The 18,232-nt window shown below is 39.7% G+C and overlaps 1 protein-coding gene across 1 annotated transcript in view; it reads left to right on the top strand.

Annotated features, from left to right (window-relative positions):
* Positions 1–162: 162 nt before the first annotated feature.
* Positions 163–18,232, top strand: part of PARN (poly(A)-specific ribonuclease) — a 41,852-nt gene continuing 23,782 nt past the window's right edge. The window contains exons 1-19 of the mRNA XM_050317291.1: positions 163–219; positions 463–540; positions 1,433–1,512; positions 2,363–2,430; positions 2,525–2,606; positions 3,270–3,330; positions 3,686–3,851; positions 4,064–4,129; positions 4,874–4,912; positions 6,786–6,828; positions 7,449–7,529; positions 9,291–9,347; positions 10,170–10,247; positions 11,419–11,462; positions 11,921–11,963; positions 13,615–13,690; positions 14,041–14,151; positions 14,237–14,306; positions 18,034–18,089. Coding sequence (XP_050173248.1) covers positions 201–219; positions 463–540; positions 1,433–1,512; positions 2,363–2,430; positions 2,525–2,606; positions 3,270–3,330; positions 3,686–3,851; positions 4,064–4,129; positions 4,874–4,912; positions 6,786–6,828; positions 7,449–7,529; positions 9,291–9,347; positions 10,170–10,247; positions 11,419–11,462; positions 11,921–11,963; positions 13,615–13,690; positions 14,041–14,151; positions 14,237–14,306; positions 18,034–18,089 — 1,318 coding nt within the window. The 5' untranslated portion in view covers positions 163–200. The remainder of the gene's footprint in view (positions 220–462; positions 541–1,432; positions 1,513–2,362; positions 2,431–2,524; positions 2,607–3,269; positions 3,331–3,685; positions 3,852–4,063; positions 4,130–4,873; positions 4,913–6,785; positions 6,829–7,448; positions 7,530–9,290; positions 9,348–10,169; positions 10,248–11,418; positions 11,463–11,920; positions 11,964–13,614; positions 13,691–14,040; positions 14,152–14,236; positions 14,307–18,033; positions 18,090–18,232) is intronic.

Genomic DNA, 18,232 nt, shown 5'->3' with positions numbered 1-18,232 from the left:
GCGCTCGGTGCCGGGAGGGCGGTCAGAGCACCGCGGGCCGCCCCGGGCAGCGCTGAGCGCTCCGCGCCCCACAGAGCGCTGCGGGCGCCGCCCCGGCAGGAAATGGCGGCCGGGCGCGCTCACGTGCGCGCTCACGCGCGGCGCGCGGGGCGGCCCCGGAAGCGCGCGGCGGGGCCGGGCCGGGCTGCGGCGGGCGCGGGATGGAGGTGACCAGGAGCAGTGAGTGACCGCCCCGACCCGCGCCCCGCGGCACCCCGCCCCTGAGCACGGCCCCGCCGGCTGCCCTGCCCCGCGCTCGGCCTCCCCTTCGCGGCGAAGGGGGGTCCCCGCACCTCCCCTGGCCCGCGCGGGGCGGCCCTGGAGCGGGAGGCGCGGCCCCGGGGCTGAGGGGGCCCGAGGGGCGCGGGGCTGCCCCGGGGTGTGGGGCGTAACCTCAGGTGCGTTTTACCCCTTTCCCCGCAGATTTTAAGGATAACCTAAACAAAGTCTATGAAGCCATTGAAGAGTCAGACTTCCTGGCCATCGATGGGGAGTTTTCAGGTACGGCCGCGCCGGTTTTGTGGTTGTGGGCTGTTGGCAGTGTCTGTGGGGGGGGTCCCCGTGTCCCAGTTCGCTGTCTCAGTGTTGGCTTGAAAAAGCTAAGGCTGAGGCTACTGCAAAGTGATTAAACCACTCGTTATGTGTGCGATAGCAAGGTTTAGGTCAAAGATACATGTCGCGGTGATGCTGCCTCTACTCCCTCTGCGCAATAATCTTTCAATGTGTTAATTGCTTTTCAGTTGCAGCTGAGGGGGAAAAAAAGAAGGTATTATATGTGTCGTGAAAGGGAGAGATTCGGATAAATGAGAAACGCCCTGCAAGTATTTGGACAGGGAAGGGCAACAATAAGAACTTGTATGTTTGTAAAATCCAGAGGGTGTGCATGTCACAGAGATGCTTTAATAGGTACTTTGGTTTTGGGATGTAGAGTTCAGTCATCCATCAAACATGATCCTTATGGATCTTGAGCCATAAATGTGATCAAGACTAAGTTTTGTTAGATGGGGTGCTTATGGAAATACAGTTTTTGTTATGTATTGCTTAAAGTGGCTAAGTCATTCAGTAAATCTCTAGGCAGCACTCTTCTCATTTTTAGTTTGGTTTGATCCTGCACTCTGCTGTAAAGCCCATCTATGTTACGTTATGGGAAGTCTTTGCTTGTTACTGACACACTGAATAGGAACCAGAATGGCAGAACTTGTGCAGAAGAGCTTTGCTGCTGGAACACTGCTGTTAAAATGGGGGGGGGGTTATGTGGGAGAAAATCTTTCTCAACTGGAATAATTGTAACATTAAGTGAAAACAGTTTTCTTAAATTATCAGTTGTTGCGTTTCTTTGCTGTGACAAATTTTGGAAAGCTCACCCGAAGCAAAACATGTTCTACTTTTTCAGGGATCAGTGATGGGCCTTCTGTTAGTGCATTAACAAATGGCTTTGACACTCCAGAAGAAAGGTATCAGAAACTTAAAAAGGTAAAGTGTTTATACTGACTGAAAGGAAGATTCTGGAAAAAGGGTAGAATGCCTTAGTTCACAGTGGGAACAACACAGGGAGGGAAATGCGTCATGGGTCTAAAACTGAGTTACATGCAGCTGATGGGGTTGTTTTGTTTTCTGCTAACACAAGAATTGAATGTTGCATTAAAGGTGTACAGCTTGTTAAAGGATGTTGAGAGTGTTAACATTTGTGAGTTCAAGGGGGGATTGGGTGAGAGGAATACAGTGAGGAGAAGCTCCCTCAGTTCAGGCCCTGCAGGCACAATCTCCGTTAACATTTTAAGAAGTCTGTTGCATCAGAAGGCAGACCCAAAATCTTTGTTGTCACCTTTGTAAAGCTTTACTTTTAACATGTAATGACTCGATTAATTGATAGTTTTGATCTTTATACTCAAGAGGACTAATTTTAATGCCCTGTACTCAGTGTAATCCACATGGATTAGAAGAATATTAAATGTATTGTTACACGTATTTGAAAGCTGTGTACACCACTGTCCCTCACAGCCTCCTCTCACACTGTGGGGAATGTGAATGAACATTGAGGAGCTGCTTTAGCTGCAGTATCTCCTGTGTGTGAGCAACAGGTGGAGAGAGAAGATGGGACTTCCCTCTATTTATGGAGTAGAAATGCGTGATTAAATGCAGATGAAAACCAGTTGGTAAACTCTGGTGCGCTTACTTAAAAGTTACCAGCAAAACAAATGTCAGCTAAGAAGATTCAGTTTACTTAATTTTGGAACGGAGAGAAATCATATGTGGATGCACCCTGGTAATCTTTAAATGTGTACATGTTTTACTCTCATGCAAGTTTTCCTTTCCTTTCCAGCATTCCATGGATTTTTTGCTCTTTCAGTTTGGCCTTTGCACTTTTAAATACGATGACACAGAAGAAAAGTATGTCATTCTCTTATTTCTTGTTTTCTTAATTGAGGATTTTCTAAAGTGGTACTGATAAGCTCTATTGACATGCAACTCATCTTCTCCACAGGTATATAATGAAGTCATTTAATTTCTATATTTTTCCAAAACCCTTTAACAGAAATTCACCAGATGTCAAGTTTGTCTGTCAGGTTAGTAGAAAAACAAGTTTGATTTTGTTTGATTAAGGTGCACCTGCAGCAAACTTCAGCTTAAAAGGGAGAAAAATAGAAGTCTCTGGGGTTTAGTTTTGTGGGTTTTTTTGTTTTTTGGTTTTTTTTTTAATAAGAGAAATAAACATCAGCTAAGAGCAATCCCTAAAAATGAGCTTTAAGGCAATATCTTTGACTTCAGTTTTTAAATCTTGTTATGTATTACATTGTGTTGTTTCTGGAATTGTAGATAATGTTCCAAACCTGGCAAGATGATTCTATTTTTTTCCCTTTCTCATTGGACTTCATGTTCCCTTTTCTTGTTTTATCCCATATTCTCGTCTGCTTGTCTTACTTTTACTTCTTCCCAGGCTATTGCCAGCATTTTTCTGGTCTCAGATTTGTTCTCCTGAACATTCTTTAGTTTCCTCTCTCCACATAGCTCATTCTTTCATCTCTATCCCTTAGGATATTTATTGTTCTATGGAAGTTCGAAATAAATAACAAAAGTAGCATTACTTGAATTCTTGTTTAGGGTCACAGACGTTGTTGCTCTTGACTTTGGACTTTGTATAATTTCTTAAAAAGTGTGAAAATAACTGAATTGATCTTTTATGCCACAGCTTCTTTTGCCAAATGTAAAGTCTTTTTCTTTTGTTGCAGAGTTCAAGCATAGATTTTTTAGCAAACCAAGGATTTGATTTTAATAAAGTTTTTCGCAACGGTGAGTTTTTTGGTTTTTTTTTTAATTATTTCTTTCAATGTCTGCAATATTTGTGATGACACCTTTCATTGTTTTCTGCAAGAAGAAAAAAAACTGCTATTCATGATACTCCCTTAAGACACAATGAAGTTCTTGAATAATTCTTTTCTGATGTCCTGTTGTGCTGATAGTAACTCCCTTTCCAAGAATTCATTGCGTAGATTCAACAGAATGGAATTCCTGCTTACAGCAGTGTTTGGTTGTTTATTGTTGCCCAGTGGCAAAGCATTGGTTAGTAATACATCTTTGCTGAATCCCTGCACATGCCTACTTTGTTTGTAATTATGATGAGCTTTTACCTTTTTCTTTCTGTTAGGAATTCCATATTTAAATCAGGAAGAAGAAAGACAGCTAAGGGAACAGTATGATGAGAAGCGTTCTCAAGCCAATGGGGCGGGATCTCTGTCATACATTTCTCCTAATTCCACAAAGTGTCCTGTAACAGTTCCTGAAGATCAGAAAAAATTCGTTGAGAAAGTCGTGTAAGTGAAATTATTTTGTATCCTCTGATGCTGTTGGAGCTAAAGAATGAATAATAGTGATATTTTTGTATGTTGAAGCCATTTTTATTAGTTCACTGCTTTTAAAATGCTGCTCTTTTTGTTATGAAGCATTTTCTCGTCTTTTGGGGAGAGCTGCAAACTTCCAAAAACTGAAACAGTAGATATAGAAGCAAATAATCTATTTCTTCCAGGGAACAGATAGAAGATTTACTAAAGAATGAAGAAAGTGAAAGTTTGGAACTGGAGCCATGTACAGGGTGAGTTTCTGAAATTGCGTATCTCCAAAAAATATTTTTTGTTTGGGTCCTACAGAATTAGGGGAGTGGCAAGGAAGACTGTCTTTACTTGGGTTGACTGTAGCAAAATTTACATTTGACTGATGTTTGTATGTTGACAAAATGTGCCTCTGTACGAGCTGTAACTTCTGCATGTAGTGGCAACATATTTAAATACAGCCAAAAAATGTCTTGTAAATATGAGCCTCCTCTTGCTGTTGCTGAAGTTTTCCATTAGCCTTGGTTATGCCTTTAAAAAACAAACTTTTCAAATCTACTGGGCTATTGGTTAGTTGTAGTTGACAGTGTGTGACTGTTTTTATTAGGTCTCCTTCCCAAAAATGTATTTACTTTTGGGGTTTGGATGTTTGGAGGGTATGGTTGTTTAAAACATTTTAAAAAAACTGAATTTAGAAATAGCAGAACATTGTGAGATGAGAGTAAGGTGTCATCACTGTATCTATATTGAGTAATCATGACTACAGGATATTTTCCTGTGAGAAGATTTGTGGGTAACTGTACAAAATGGCGTAAATGCCTTTGCAGCTTGGGGCCTGAACATCAGAATTCAGTAAAACCCAAGTGAGCCTCTAGGTTCTGGTGGCAGGGACTTTTGTTTTAAAAATCTTTCTGCAAATGAACGTGGAGTCAGCTTTAACTGAACATCATTACTTGGAAACATTCTGTAAGAGGATTATTAGTAACAAAATTGTCTTTTGGTTTTAGATTTCAAAGGAAATTAATTTATCAGACCTTGAGCTGGAAGTAAGTTGCTGGTAATACTGCCTTGCTGTATATTTTTAGTATTTTTGATAAGAAATCTGGGTAAGATCCAATCTACTTAATCTTGGGGTGATTCATTTAGACATTTTTTTGTCCTTTAAAAGAACACTTTTATAATGTTCTGAAGAACTTATTTGTGACAATTCACTTGAATATTTTAAAGCTTAGTATTTATTTTATTATTCCTATCCAAAATGTCTAAATAGAACAGCACATAGAATTATGTAACAAATGCAAATTGCCAGGTTTATAGTGAACAGAAAGTGCATGTGCTTATACAGATTGTGAGCTGTACCTGAAAAACTAGGAGTTCTGCAGGAGCTACTGGTATGGGTATAATTTTCTGTTAGATGCCAAGCATAAGTGTTTTTGATAACTTATTATATTGCTTAAAAATATCCCTTAAGGCCTTGGGAGAAGCCCTAAGGCTGTAGAGTAAGATTGTCATTGTTCTGACTGCACTGGTAAAATGTGGGAAATACAGTAGAAGTCATTTTTTGTACATTTACCTAATTCAGTGTTGCAGCACTGAATCTGATCCTCTGTTGTTTACACTGGAAGTGGATAAAATAAAGCTTCTCTCTATAAAATAGACTCTCAAGAAGTGACACTGAGAACTAATGTGAGAGGTGCTTTCAAGAACTTTTCAGTGTGAGTTTTTTAATCCGTGGATAGAATATGTGTTGCTTCCAGTAGCACACAGTGTTGTGTTTGTCTGACACTGAGCTTTGCATCTCCTCTCCGTGGATGGAAGGATGTGCTCTCAGGTGGTAGTTTGGATCATGCAGCAGTTGTTGCTTTCCATGAACACAGCTGTGCTCCTGTGTGTTCTGGGGAGACAAGGCCAAGCTGGGAAGTGCACATGGAGATAATTAAAGCAGCAAGCACTGAGGTTATCGACTGCTCTTGTGTCCTGAACTCTTCACAGGTCATTTGCTCTGCTAAGTGTTCTCTTGTGCATCAGTGTTGTGATCTTGTGCATCCAGGTTTGTGACCTGAGGCAGCTTCTGAGTGAGGTGTGGGCTCCAAGCTGTGTGAGCAGTCAGGGAGGAGAGGACGCAGCAGTGCTTGGGTGTGTGCTCTCCAGAATTTCAGGGGTAATTTTAGGAGTAGCCAGAGGACAAGGAAACATGCTGGTTCTGCAGTGGTTGTACAGTTGTGGTTAGTTTATTATGATGGGAAAATGAGAGTAATTGCTGGTTAAGCAGTACAATTACTGGTTAAGAGGTGAAAGATGTTATTCTCTTACTTTGCTATCAGCTGGATTCTGTGGCTCTGGGTATGGGAGTACTTGGAAATGAAATGTGATTGTGGTGGAGTGACGCAACCCTGTAGCAGAGGTACTGACATCTGAGTTAATAATTCCCATTGAAGTCTACTGTTGGCAGAAAGTTCAGGGTTGTTTATAAATCCTAAAATAAGTGACATATTAAAGGCAATGCAGTCTCCAAAGAAGCTGTGCTGTGTGGCTGCAAGTAAATGAGAGCATTCTCACCAGTATTTTTGGTTTGGATTTCCTGAAAGCAGAGATTGTAGATTGTGATGAGATATCTACACAACAGTTACTTACTAAAATAAGAAGGTAGAGGTCCCACAGCAGTAGGATGGGAAATTGCATAAGATGATATATTCTAGTGCTAGTTACTGTTAGGTAATGTGAGGAGGCCAATCAAACTAGCCTGTTGCTTCAAATTTTCCACTATTTTAAATTAAAAGAAACCTTTAATACTTTCTTTTGTTTTAAGACTTAAAGTAATGATGAAACATGAAATTACTGAATCACTGTTGTGGTTTCAGTTTGCTAAATGCCAAATTAATAGCTACTTATATTTACTTTTCATTTATTTTGATGTAGGTATCCAAAAGGTATCCATGTTGAAACTCTGGAGTCAGATAAGGTAAGTAGGCCTCTAACATTTGTTCTCTTTGAAGGAAATTGTGTTTCTCAATTTTACCAGACCTCCTGACTTTTAGATATAACTTGAGCCTTGTTACACCAGTGCAAAGCATTTTAAATGGAATACAGTGAACTAGTTTCTAAACATTAAATCTGACCAACATATGGAGTATCAGCATGTGTCTGTGTGTTTTAATATTATTCCTTTAAAAGAATACTGAAAGGTATTTTAAGATACAGTGATCTGATGTTCAGTGTTGGTGAAATGTAGATTGTGATCTTAGAGGAAAAATGGTGGCATCACATGCTGTGTCCTCACCTCCCAGCAAAAATCCCTGCTCCAAAAGATATTTGAAATAAACTATTTACAAGGACATGCAGGTAACCTTTCCTGAGAATAAAAAGTGGGGTTAGTGGAAGTTGGGTTTGGTGGATGAATCTAATACAGCTTTCCAAAGTAAGCCTTTGGGAGCAGGTGATAAAGTGGTGCCTACAATAGAAACAGTTGTGTTGCCAAGTAACTGCTGCTGAGGTGACAGTTTTCTTTACAATGTAAATTTACAGAAACTTAAATAAGAACTTCTCAGAGTCATTCCTCAAACTATACATTTTCTGTTTTAGAAGGAGAGATATATTGTTATTAGTAAGGTAGATGAAGAGGAACGAAAAAGAAGAGAACAGCAGAAACAAGCAAAAGAACAGGTAAATAAGTTCCATTTCATTAATTTACATGAAAGAGGGGAGGGAGAATCTCTGACTTCAGTCAGCAATGCAAAGTTGTGTGCTAGGATTTGGTAATGTTTCTGAAACTCCTCTTCCAAATTCCGCCAGATAACTTAGGCTTTGCAACAGAGCAAGAAGAGTTGCAAGGCACTCTAAAAAATGAAATGAGAATTGTGGAATACTGAGCCAATATTCTGGAGCAGTGAATGCCTCCTTCTGTGAATCTGCTCTGTCAGGAAAGTGTGGCCTGGTAACAGGAAACATCAGTTCCTTGCAGAAATTCTTGAGCAAGTTGTCACATTGTTTGGATTCCCTGTCTGTCCTAGGAGTGGTCACAAAGCTTGACTGCTCTTGGTTGCCACTGCAATGTCACTACAATGTCACTATAATTCCTGTGTCATTTCTCCAGACACGTGTGCTGCAGGCACTGCTGTGCTAACAAGCTGACCACAAGGTCATGCCTGGTGTATTCAGGCCCTCTCATTGTTTATGGGACTTTGTATTTTGCTTACTGAGCCCGATGCAGGTTTCAGGAGGTCACAGGACTCGAACTGGGGGAATTCTTGATCAAACTCCTGTGATTTGTCCTTATGTATTTCAAGATACATAAGTTTGGGTGGAGAAAGCAGTATTTGCATGCAGAATGCCTTTTAGGAGGGAAAAAGATGTCTAAGAGAGACATTAACTAATGTGACTTCTGTTTTTCCAGAAGGCAAGTTAGGGACAATTTACTACCAGAGTAGATTTTTTTGAGGCATTCTTAATGCGGGTATTACTCTGACTAGAGGCATTCAGAGCTGAACTGAAATAACAGTGAATGTTTTTATTGAATTCCCTTCTGGTTGGATAAAAATGGATAAAGCAATGGTCTACTTCCTGGACCTGAAAAAGAAAAATCTGTTATAAAGAAATTCCTTAAGTGAAACTAAAATAGGTGCTGCAGTCAGATTTCCCCCCAAACCAGTTTAAAATGTGTAATTCACATTATGTAATATTGTGTTTGTATAATGTTGTATAATGTTTCTTCTTGGTTTTGTTTATGTAAATAGTGAAGAAAGTTTCTTCCCCAACCTCAGTGTTGGCATAAAAGTACAATCTGATTGAATGGAAATAACAATCAGGATCCAAGCTGTTGCATATATAACTATGTATGTTAAAAATGTGGCTGAAGACATACAGCTTAATTTTCATATCTTGTTGAGCTGTTTGCAGTCTCGGAGCAGTTGAGCACTGTTGGAGATTTGCATTGACAGTGCACTGCCTGCAGCTGTTCCTGCTCTGGGGAGGATGAAGTTACCCTTTGTAGCAGCTGGATTTTGCTGTGCTCTGCATTTGTGGCTAAAACAGCAGTGATACCACACTCATGTTTTGTCTGTGCTGGGCAGCACTTGCACAGTGTCAAGACTTTCTTTTCCACCCTCCCCCAAAAGCAAGGAGGCTGGGAGGGTGGGCTCTCATTGTCTTTATCCGCAAGTCTTAAAGCCTGCCTTGGAAATCTGAGTGAGGGGAGGGAGCAAAAGGCAGAGTGGCTTTTGTCCCTGGCCAGGGGCAACCACTGCAGCAGCTTGTGAGTTGTCCTACCCCACAGCGAACTGGAGCTGCACATCAGCTGTCAGCAGCATCCTGCTTGTGGTGTTTCCTCTCTGGTCTCTCCTTGGTTATGTCTGAGAACAGTTTGCAGGTACAGTTTTGGCAATACTTGTATTTATGTTTCATTAATGTCAGACTCTTTGCTTACAGGAAGAATTGAATGATGCAGTAGGATTTTCCAGAGTTGTTCATGCCATTGCTAATTCTGTAAGTTAACATGATTTTTAATGTATCTTTGTTTGCAGGAAAAAATAAATAATTTAAAGAGAGAATTCTTTTGCTGTTACATTTTGGGAGATAAGGTGAAATACAGCTTAAAGGGACTTAGTAAGTTGATGTTGCTTCATGTTTTATAATGACTGAGTGTGGTAGGTGAAGTAAGCTTTTAAAATAATAAATGACATGAACAATCTCATTACCTGTCAGAGTCAACAGTACCAACTTCTTAGTGCTCTTCAATAAATAGGCTTTGAGGGCTTTTATTCTCTGTTCTGAAAACGTTGTTGAGAGATGTTTTTCCTTGTCTTTTTTTCTGGCAGTTAAAGGTTAATGAGAGAAGGACAGTTGTGTCAAATGTATCAAAGTTAACATTAAAAAAACTTCTTATACTTCTTTAAGAAGGAGCTTGCTTGTGCAGCATCTGGCATGAAAGGTTCTGCACTGTGAGAAACCCCTAATAAGTCTCATATATTATAACCAAAAGGAATATACTTTGAGTTGTTGTAAATTAAAAGGTAATGGTCTGAGAAATTACTTAACTTCAACCTTAAATAGATTACATTTGGAAACCACATTGTAAGTGTCTGTTCTAGTGCATCTTCTCAACCTTTGAAGCTGCTGCTGAAGGCTGTGATAAATGGTTGGGAGAGGAGGAAAAAAGGAGGGGGCAGGCAGAGAGCAAATGGGAGGTTTGATCTGTATTTGTTCCCAGCTGCCCTGGGCAAACACCTGGGAGAGGTGCTTGTCACAGATTGCCTTTGCCATGGCCGTGGCTGGAAGTGCAACCAACACTTAATGTTCTTTTCACAGGGTAAGCTGGTTATTGGGCACAATATGCTGCTGGATGTCATGCATACCATACATCAGTTCTATTGTCCCCTACCTGATGTAAGTTATCTTTTGAGTGTGCAGATGATGAAACGAGTCCCTTAATGTATTTGTCTTTTAGTCTTATCTCCACACTTTCTTGTGAATGGAAGCATTAATCAGTCTATTAAGAAGTACAGAAAAGTATTTTTAAAAAGCCCATTTGTTACTTCTCGGCTACTGCCTTATTTTCTTAAATCTTTATGCAGAAAGCTTAGTTGGATTGAATTCTTCTCCTTTACATTTTTAAAACGTTCAAATTAAACATTGAAATTGTGGTTTTTGCTTGCATCTGTTAGTGCTTCACAAAACTGCTTGGATAGTGGCAGGTGTGTTTAACTGGCAGACACGTTAAAAAACTGGTTTGGAGCTTCAGCATAACTATGGGGCATTTCCCCCTGTGGTTCAGTAAATGGGAATGTGTATTTCCATACAGGAGAACTTCAGAGAGCGATAAGAAACCCTGCAGCAGGGTGATTTCACTGGGCTGAGGAGTTGCAGTGTCAGAATAACTGGGGGGAGCACACTTTGCTGACTGAGTAGGGGCAGTCTAAGAGTCCATCACTGCAATAGCCCAACAGTGAAGGTAAACTAAGCAGTTTATTGGCACCAGGAACATTCAAGAAGCCAAAGGTCTTGTTGGAAGGATGGCCCACGGGATTTACATTACTTGCAGTCTTCAAGGGCTTGTGGGTGTTTTGGGAAAGACTTGATCATGAGATGGGAGAAGGAAGTTTAGGACCTGTTTGGATGGTGTTGGAACATCAGCAACTGTCAGTTGTTCCTGTACTTTTTACATCTGGCAGATCTAAACCTGTAGGCATCAACTGTGTACCTGGAGTGACTGCTTATATTCCACTGAAATCCTAAGTGCTGGGAACATTTGAAGTAGAGCTGTTAACAGAGCTGGAATTAGAGGTAGTCCAGGTTTACAATAGGATAGGGTGCTGGCAATGATAGAACATTTTATTGCTAATCACCGACAGATCAGAAATAATGAGTCTGTAGCTCTGTGTAATTGCAGGTGGTATCTGTGGTAATGCAAATACATCTCTGAGGTGGTGAGAATTCAGTTACTGTATCTCACTGTTAGAAGCTGTTTGGATAATTGTAGCTACTGCTATCTGTCATTCCAAGACTGATAACCAGTTAACTGACTTGGATTTTATCTTCCAATTTAATGTTAAATTAGGACCTAAGTGAGTTCAAGGAAGTAACATCATGTGTCTTTCCCCGGTAAGTTCTTAGTTCAAACTTTCAAGTGTTTTAGTCCAGTTTTAGCAGGCTGATCCTGTTTGTCCTAGCCCTGTAAACTGGCTGTTACTGCACATGTAATGGGGATCAAGTTAGATGCATATTTATTTTTTATTTTTATTTAGGAAAACAGTACTGTTGGTTTACTTTTTGGCAGAGATGCACCTTTGCTGTTCCTTTGGTTCTGGCATGATTGTGTTTTGAATCTCCATTTGGAACAAGGTTTATTTGCTGTTAGTTGTTTGCAACTCTTGCTGTTGCTTAGTTGCTGTCATTTTTCATGCTGAACAAAGCCAAGGAATGTTTGGGCTGTTCTTACATCCAAGAGTAGTTTCCAGGAGGTGTATCTGCTGTTTCCCACCTAATGTGCTAAAATACTCTTGAGGTTTTGGCCAAATGGGTATTCTTCCATTTCAACTTATTTAGCTCTTTGTTTGTAGGTTATTGGATACTAAACTGATGGCAAGTACACAACCTTTCAAGGTAAATTAATTAATAATATATAGAATTATTTGAAGATACAAACTTGCATTAATTCCTTTGTATTGAAACAAATTTTATTTCTTTTTAGAGAAAAAGGTCTAATAATGTTTTCTGTGATGCTCCTTTTGTTGAAGAAGAATGATTTTCCTTTACACCTTATTTAAACTTTAAAATTTTTTAGAATATAGATTTTTCCTTCCCTACTGTTGGCTTCTGTATTTGAAGTTTTAAAGTAACTTGGCAGCTTTAAATTCCAAAATATGTAGAGTTTTTGCAAGTTAAAATGTGATCATGAGGTTATTTTCTTCTTGTAAAATAGCAGTGACCTTAGGAGAAAAAAAAAAGTGCTGTTCATGAAAAAAAAGGATCTGGAAGCTGTTTGTATACTCAAAGATTTAGAATACTGTGAATGCTGACTTAGATTTGTTTAGAAAAATGCTTGATCATCATCATGTTCTTTTGTGGCCGTGATGTTCAGTGGGTTATCAGCAGGAGGAAAAAAATTACAGGTTTCTCTTAAAACCTCTGCAGAATGAGTTTTGTTCTAAGTACTGAGCTGAGTGTTCATCCTCTCTTGCCTTCTCACGTGCCTTTGAATTAAAAACCATGCTGCTGAGGCAGGATCTGTCTCTGCAAACCTCTGTGACTGGAGCATTGCAGAACAGAAACTATCATTAAAATGTCAAAAATTGTCAGGTTTGTGTTGTATCCTGCTGTAGTGAGAACAGAACCTTTGGTATTCTGAAAGCTAAGAATGCTCCACAAGTTCAGTGTTTGGTACAGTAACGTTGTTATTTGTGTTTCTGCAGTAGATGCTCGGGTTTTAGGATATCATTATCAAATGCTGCTTCCAGATGCCAAATTAATGCACCATTTGAGCTTATTCTTTGTGTTTAGTTCTTGATAACTTTACACACTGCAGACTTGATGATAAGTGTAAACATCTGTCTTGAGTTAGAACCAGAGGAAATTTGGTCCTCAGAGATTTCAGACAACTGTAGGAAAGATTGTGACATGTTCTGTTTCCTCTTGCTGTTGATCTGCATGTTTCCATTGGACTGATTGCCAACATAGATTTGATTAGGAACTTCAGTAAGGAATTAATCTGTAATATATTTTTGTGACTTTTATGCGTATTTAGATTCACTAATGCAAGTCAGCTAAGCTGAAATGTAAGAGCAACTCTCTGATTGTCAGGCTGTCTTTGTATTACTTTAAATCAGCAGTACTTACAAAACTATTCAAGAATGTCCAGTCATCAGGCACATTTCAATACTCACCTTGAATGCCTTCAACCACTATGATCAATATTTAGGATATTTTTTCCTGCTGTTTGTGCTGCCTTTTCCCTTGCCACATGTACCCTGCATGAAACCAGACTGAAATAGAAATGTAACTTCTGCATAATTCATTGTCAGTAGTTCTGAAAAGTATTAATAAATGCTTATGACTCATTATGTTGTAGGTGGGGCGAGTTAACTTTAGAACTTGTCTTGACAGACTTTCTGGTGCATTGGTTTGAAGTGGGGCTGTGTAGAAATCCTTACAGAACACAAGGTGGCAGCAGGAAATACTCAGTTGATCCTGTTTGATTTCAGTTTCCAGGGAAAATGTGCTTGGCACTGGCAGTTAATGATGTGTTTTCTTGCAGGAGATCATTAATAATACATCACTTGCAGAACTGGAAAAGCGTTTAAAAGAGGCTCCATTCAGCCCTCCTAAAGTTGGTAAGGATATATCAAACTGCTCTTATTTCTGAAATGTTCTCCTCTTGCTCTTACAAATGCAAGTCAGAAAAAAAACACTGTGGGGAATCCTGCTGTCATTGTCTCAGAATAAATACTCCCATTTTGTGAGGATTCATAGCTCTTTTTTAATAGGAAGGTCTTTCTGTCGCAGGTATTCTTACCCTAAGATGCAAAACAAAACTGCTTTTTTAATAACTTCTGAAATTTCAGAACTTCTGAAAATTGTGTAACTTTCCCTAGATGATGTTATGTCTGCCATGTGGGTAAGCATGCAGGACTGCCTTTATCTTCTGTGCTAACGTGTTTATAAATGATTTTTTTCCTCTCAGAAAGTGCAGAAGGATTTCCAAGTTATGATACAGCATCCGAGCAGCTCCACGAGGCAGGATATGATGCCTACATCACTGGACTGTGCTTCATTTCCATGGCTAATTTCCTAGGTACCTATGTGGGCTTTTCCAAACCCTCTCCTTGGTGTTGCCTGGAGCTGCTTATGACATTCTGAATTTATTCTTCATTCATCAGGTTCCTTCCTCACTCCTCCAAAAAACCATGTGTCTGCCAGATCAAAACTCATTGAACCTTTTTTTAACAAGTAAGTAGCTGTTGTATTAAAAAACCTACCACAGGGCCATGGAACACTGTCCTTAGCCTGCCGATCTCCAGCCTTGGAATCAGTGGCTAAACTGCATTTTGCTTTAAACTTCAGTTTTATTGGCTTTTTGGCTCGTGCTGGTTATGCTGCAGTTTGAACATTCATCAGGATAGTCTTGAAAAGGTTCTTCAGAGCAAACCACTTCATGAATCTTTGGGTTGCTCATGAAGTCTTCATTTCAAGATGTCTGAATACAAGGTGTCAATTTTCAATGCAGTTTAGTGATTAAACTTTCACACCATTGGTGTGGCTGACAGGATTTTGGAAATGTTTCCTGTCTGAATAGGCTTGTCACCAGTGTGATGGGGGGATTAAATTTAAAACTAAAAAAAATCAAGTTTTGATTTTTCTGAATTTAGCCTTCAAAGGAACGTGATGCTTTTTGCAGTAGTAATTTTGGTGTCTGCCATTGTACCAGCAACGTTATGGAACTTCCTGGCCTGCTGTTCAGGAGTGGTGGGCAGCACATGGGTTAATGTTCCTATAGGTCAGTGATGAACACAGGTAAAATCCTTAGTTACAAGTTTTTTGTAAGAGTAGAACTGATTAAAAACAGACTTTACCTTCAGGATATTTGGCTCTTTTAGGCATAATGCAATAAGTTATACAATAAACAACTCAACAAGCCAAGAATTCCAGAGATGCATTTCTATAATCTTTATGCTTTGTTGTGTACACAACATCTTTGAGGAATCACGTTCATGTGAACAGTCCCCTGGGATCTCTGAGGAACATTTATGAGTTGAGATGGGGACTCTTTATTGCCATATCTAAACTCTTGTGTGTATCATTTGGATACTGTTACTGTGTCGTGTACTGTGGAGTTGGTTTGAAATGTTTTGACTGTTTGGTTTAGGGCAACAGCTCTTCTCTTCTTCCACACTTCCCTGCCATCATCCACAAGCTCCTCCCAAAATTTTAATGGCAACGTTCTTTTGTATCCCTTTGGGTTGTTTGAATGCTGTTTATTTTGATGTAGCTGGAGGCAGTGGGGAGAAGGAGGTGTAGAGAAATGAGAGCACCATGTGTGATTGAGCTGAATAGCATCCTGGTCTGTAGAAATATAAATTATCTTAGAAATATTTTTTTTATACCGAGGGATATCAGAAAACCAAAATCTGTGCAAATCACTGGAGTTTGTGCTGTATTTGTGGAAAATGTGTCACTAGGGAGTTGGGTTCTCTGACACGTATTGCAAATAAGTTCATTTCTCCCTTTGCTTCTCTATGTTAATTTAATTTTCTTTGCTAAATCATTGCAAAAGAACATCAGTTTGCTTCTCTGCAGTTTGACCAATAACTTCCCAGTTGCAGTGTAGGAGTAAACAATTGCTGTTCTTCTGCTTTGAGCCACGTGTGGCTGTAGCAGTTTACTGGTGAACTGGTGTGGGTTTAGAAAGATGCCTTTTCTTCTTGCTGCTGAATCAGTTTCTCCACACAGCTCATCACACACTTTCATCCTACCCAGTGCAGAGGAACAGTGTTGACTCCTTGAGACTCTTTGTGCCTTGCTGTGAAGTGGCAGATGATAGCCTTCCTCTCCTCATTTTACCTGACTTGCCATAGAAACAATTGTCTCCCATGTAGCTTCCTCAAAACATCTCGGAGTTCCTGCTGAGAAACAGGTCTGTCCTCTGACCATGGGATCTGGCTGCAGCCCCTCAGCACTGTAGGCAATAACATTGTCTTTTTAGCTTGGTCTGTGTATCTGTTAAATAAATGGGAGTTAATGTAGTGAAAATCAATGTCAGCTACAACCTGATGAATCAAGCTAATTTAATATGGAGTTCACATTGCCATACAGAACAGCCTTATTAATTTAAATGTTCTGCAGATAGATAACGAATCTTAGAACCGTGGTTATAGATACTGAATTATGCATTATGTGCAATCTGTGTGGTGTAAGTTACTGCTGTCACTTATGTAACATACTTAAAGTGCACTCAATACTACAATCAGTATTTACACTATAGAGAGTGTGTTTGTGTTTATGTGCTGTTTAGCCACGTAATTGTTTGACCAAAGAAATAAATGTAGGATTTGTCTCTGAGGATAAAAACTTGATCTTAATTAATTTCAATTATATGTATTTTTTTGGCATAAACCTGTTCTTGCTGTTGGCCACTGAATTGCTTTCCTCAATATGATAAAAGCTGGGGGAGGGCAGTTTAACTAGTGTTCTCCCTTGGGAGATTTTGGTGTGTTTTTAGTAGACTTCATCTTTATTTTTCTGAAAGCTGCTCCCTACCTGTCAGTATTTCCAGGATCTCTCTGGATATGTCAGAGTGAGGGTATCTTCCTTTGTTTGTGGAGTCTGTTTTGAAGCTGGCTCTGTTCTCAGTGTGTCACTCCTGTTCAGTTTACAGACAGCTGTGATGGGGCCAAGCCTACAGGAGTGTGGCACCAAAGGCTAAACATAAGATAAAACTCTGGCTTCTTTTGTAAAATGTTTTCATTGCTCAGAGCTGTGCCGGAATTGGTGAAGTTTCTGAAGTAATTGAGGCAGATGTTTCTAATTTTTATTGATAAAGTTCCTTTCAGGTTCTGCAGTGCTCAGAGGGACACAGTGCACGTTGTGCTGTGTCTTCCTTGAGACGCAGGAAGAGAAATTAGATGGGACAGGGTGTGGTAACCGGTGCCAGTTCTCTGAAGAGTCTCTGCCTCACCTGTGAACCTCTCTGAGAGTCCATTTTTTCCCCAGAGTTAGAATTTTTTTTCTTTCTTCTGAATATTTATAGCAAAAACAAGTGATCAGCTGCATTCCAGTAGACTTTTCAGTGATACAGGGAACCATGAGGACATAGGATTCAGACCCTTAGAAGCTCCCAGTGAGTGTGGTGTGATACAAAGAACCTGTAGGGCGTTACAGATCAGTCTGTACCCTTAAAATGTTTTTGTCAGCTGTTTACATCAGTTATTACTTAGTTGAACACTAGAACTGTAATCTGATAAGCATTTTAGAAGCTTTTTAAAGTTATGAGGGAAAAGTTATTTATTTTAGCCCTGCCGTGAACACTGTGCATAGCAAATGTTTTGTAACAATGTGGCATCTGTACCTATGACAGGATTTTAGGCTGTTTATCTTATTTTGGAGGGAAATAGGTTTCAGAGCTGAATAAGAGCTTTTATTGAAAACATGTCTTGAATATTTTGAGAAACTCTGCAGTTACACATTCAAGGGCAAAAGCCTCATCCTGGTATTCTCCAAAGAAGTCATGATGGCTTGTGCAGTTTCAGGGGTTTAGGATCCTTTCTGTCTAAAGCATGATGCAGTGCTCACAAATGGGGGAGTTTATGTGTGTTTAGAACGATGACAGCTTTTGCACTGCCCACTGTGCAATGGCTCTCACTGCACAGGGCTGCTACTTGCTCAGTGTTCATCACCCCACTTGTCTGAATTGTTTTCAGCAGTACCACTTTGGGGCTTCTTTGTCCTTGGTGTTTTGAATAAGTAACAGTACTAGCATGATGCCAAGTAGTGCTTGGAATATGGATTGTTAGGTAATAGGTTTGACTTAATTTAAGGCTCTGTTTGTTTTAATATAGTTGAAGATATGTTTGGGATGATTAATTCCAGAACAGACACGTGAAAAACTATAAAAAGGAAAAGCTTATTGAAAGGTCTTCAAGGAGAAATTTGCTAATATTTGTTTTCCATTTTGCTTCAGGCTGTTTCTTATGAGAGTAATGGACATACCATATCTCAATTTGGAAGGACCAGACTGTAAGTAGCTTCTTTCACTGTAAACTTTGTACCATTCTGACAAATTTCCTGGAGGAGGAAGTGTAAAGATTAATTATCCTATATGTAAAGCGTGGGACAGCTGTGTTTAGGTTACTGGCCACATATCAAATGATTTATCAAAT

Source organism: Myiozetetes cayanensis, unplaced genomic scaffold, assembly GCF_022539395.1.
Source record: "Myiozetetes cayanensis isolate MyiCay16 unplaced genomic scaffold, myiCay2020 scf20-37, whole genome shotgun sequence".
NCBI classification, from domain to species: Eukaryota; Metazoa; Chordata; class Aves; order Passeriformes; family Tyrannidae; genus Myiozetetes; species Myiozetetes cayanensis.
This window is presented reverse-complemented; position numbering and strand designations above follow the sequence as displayed.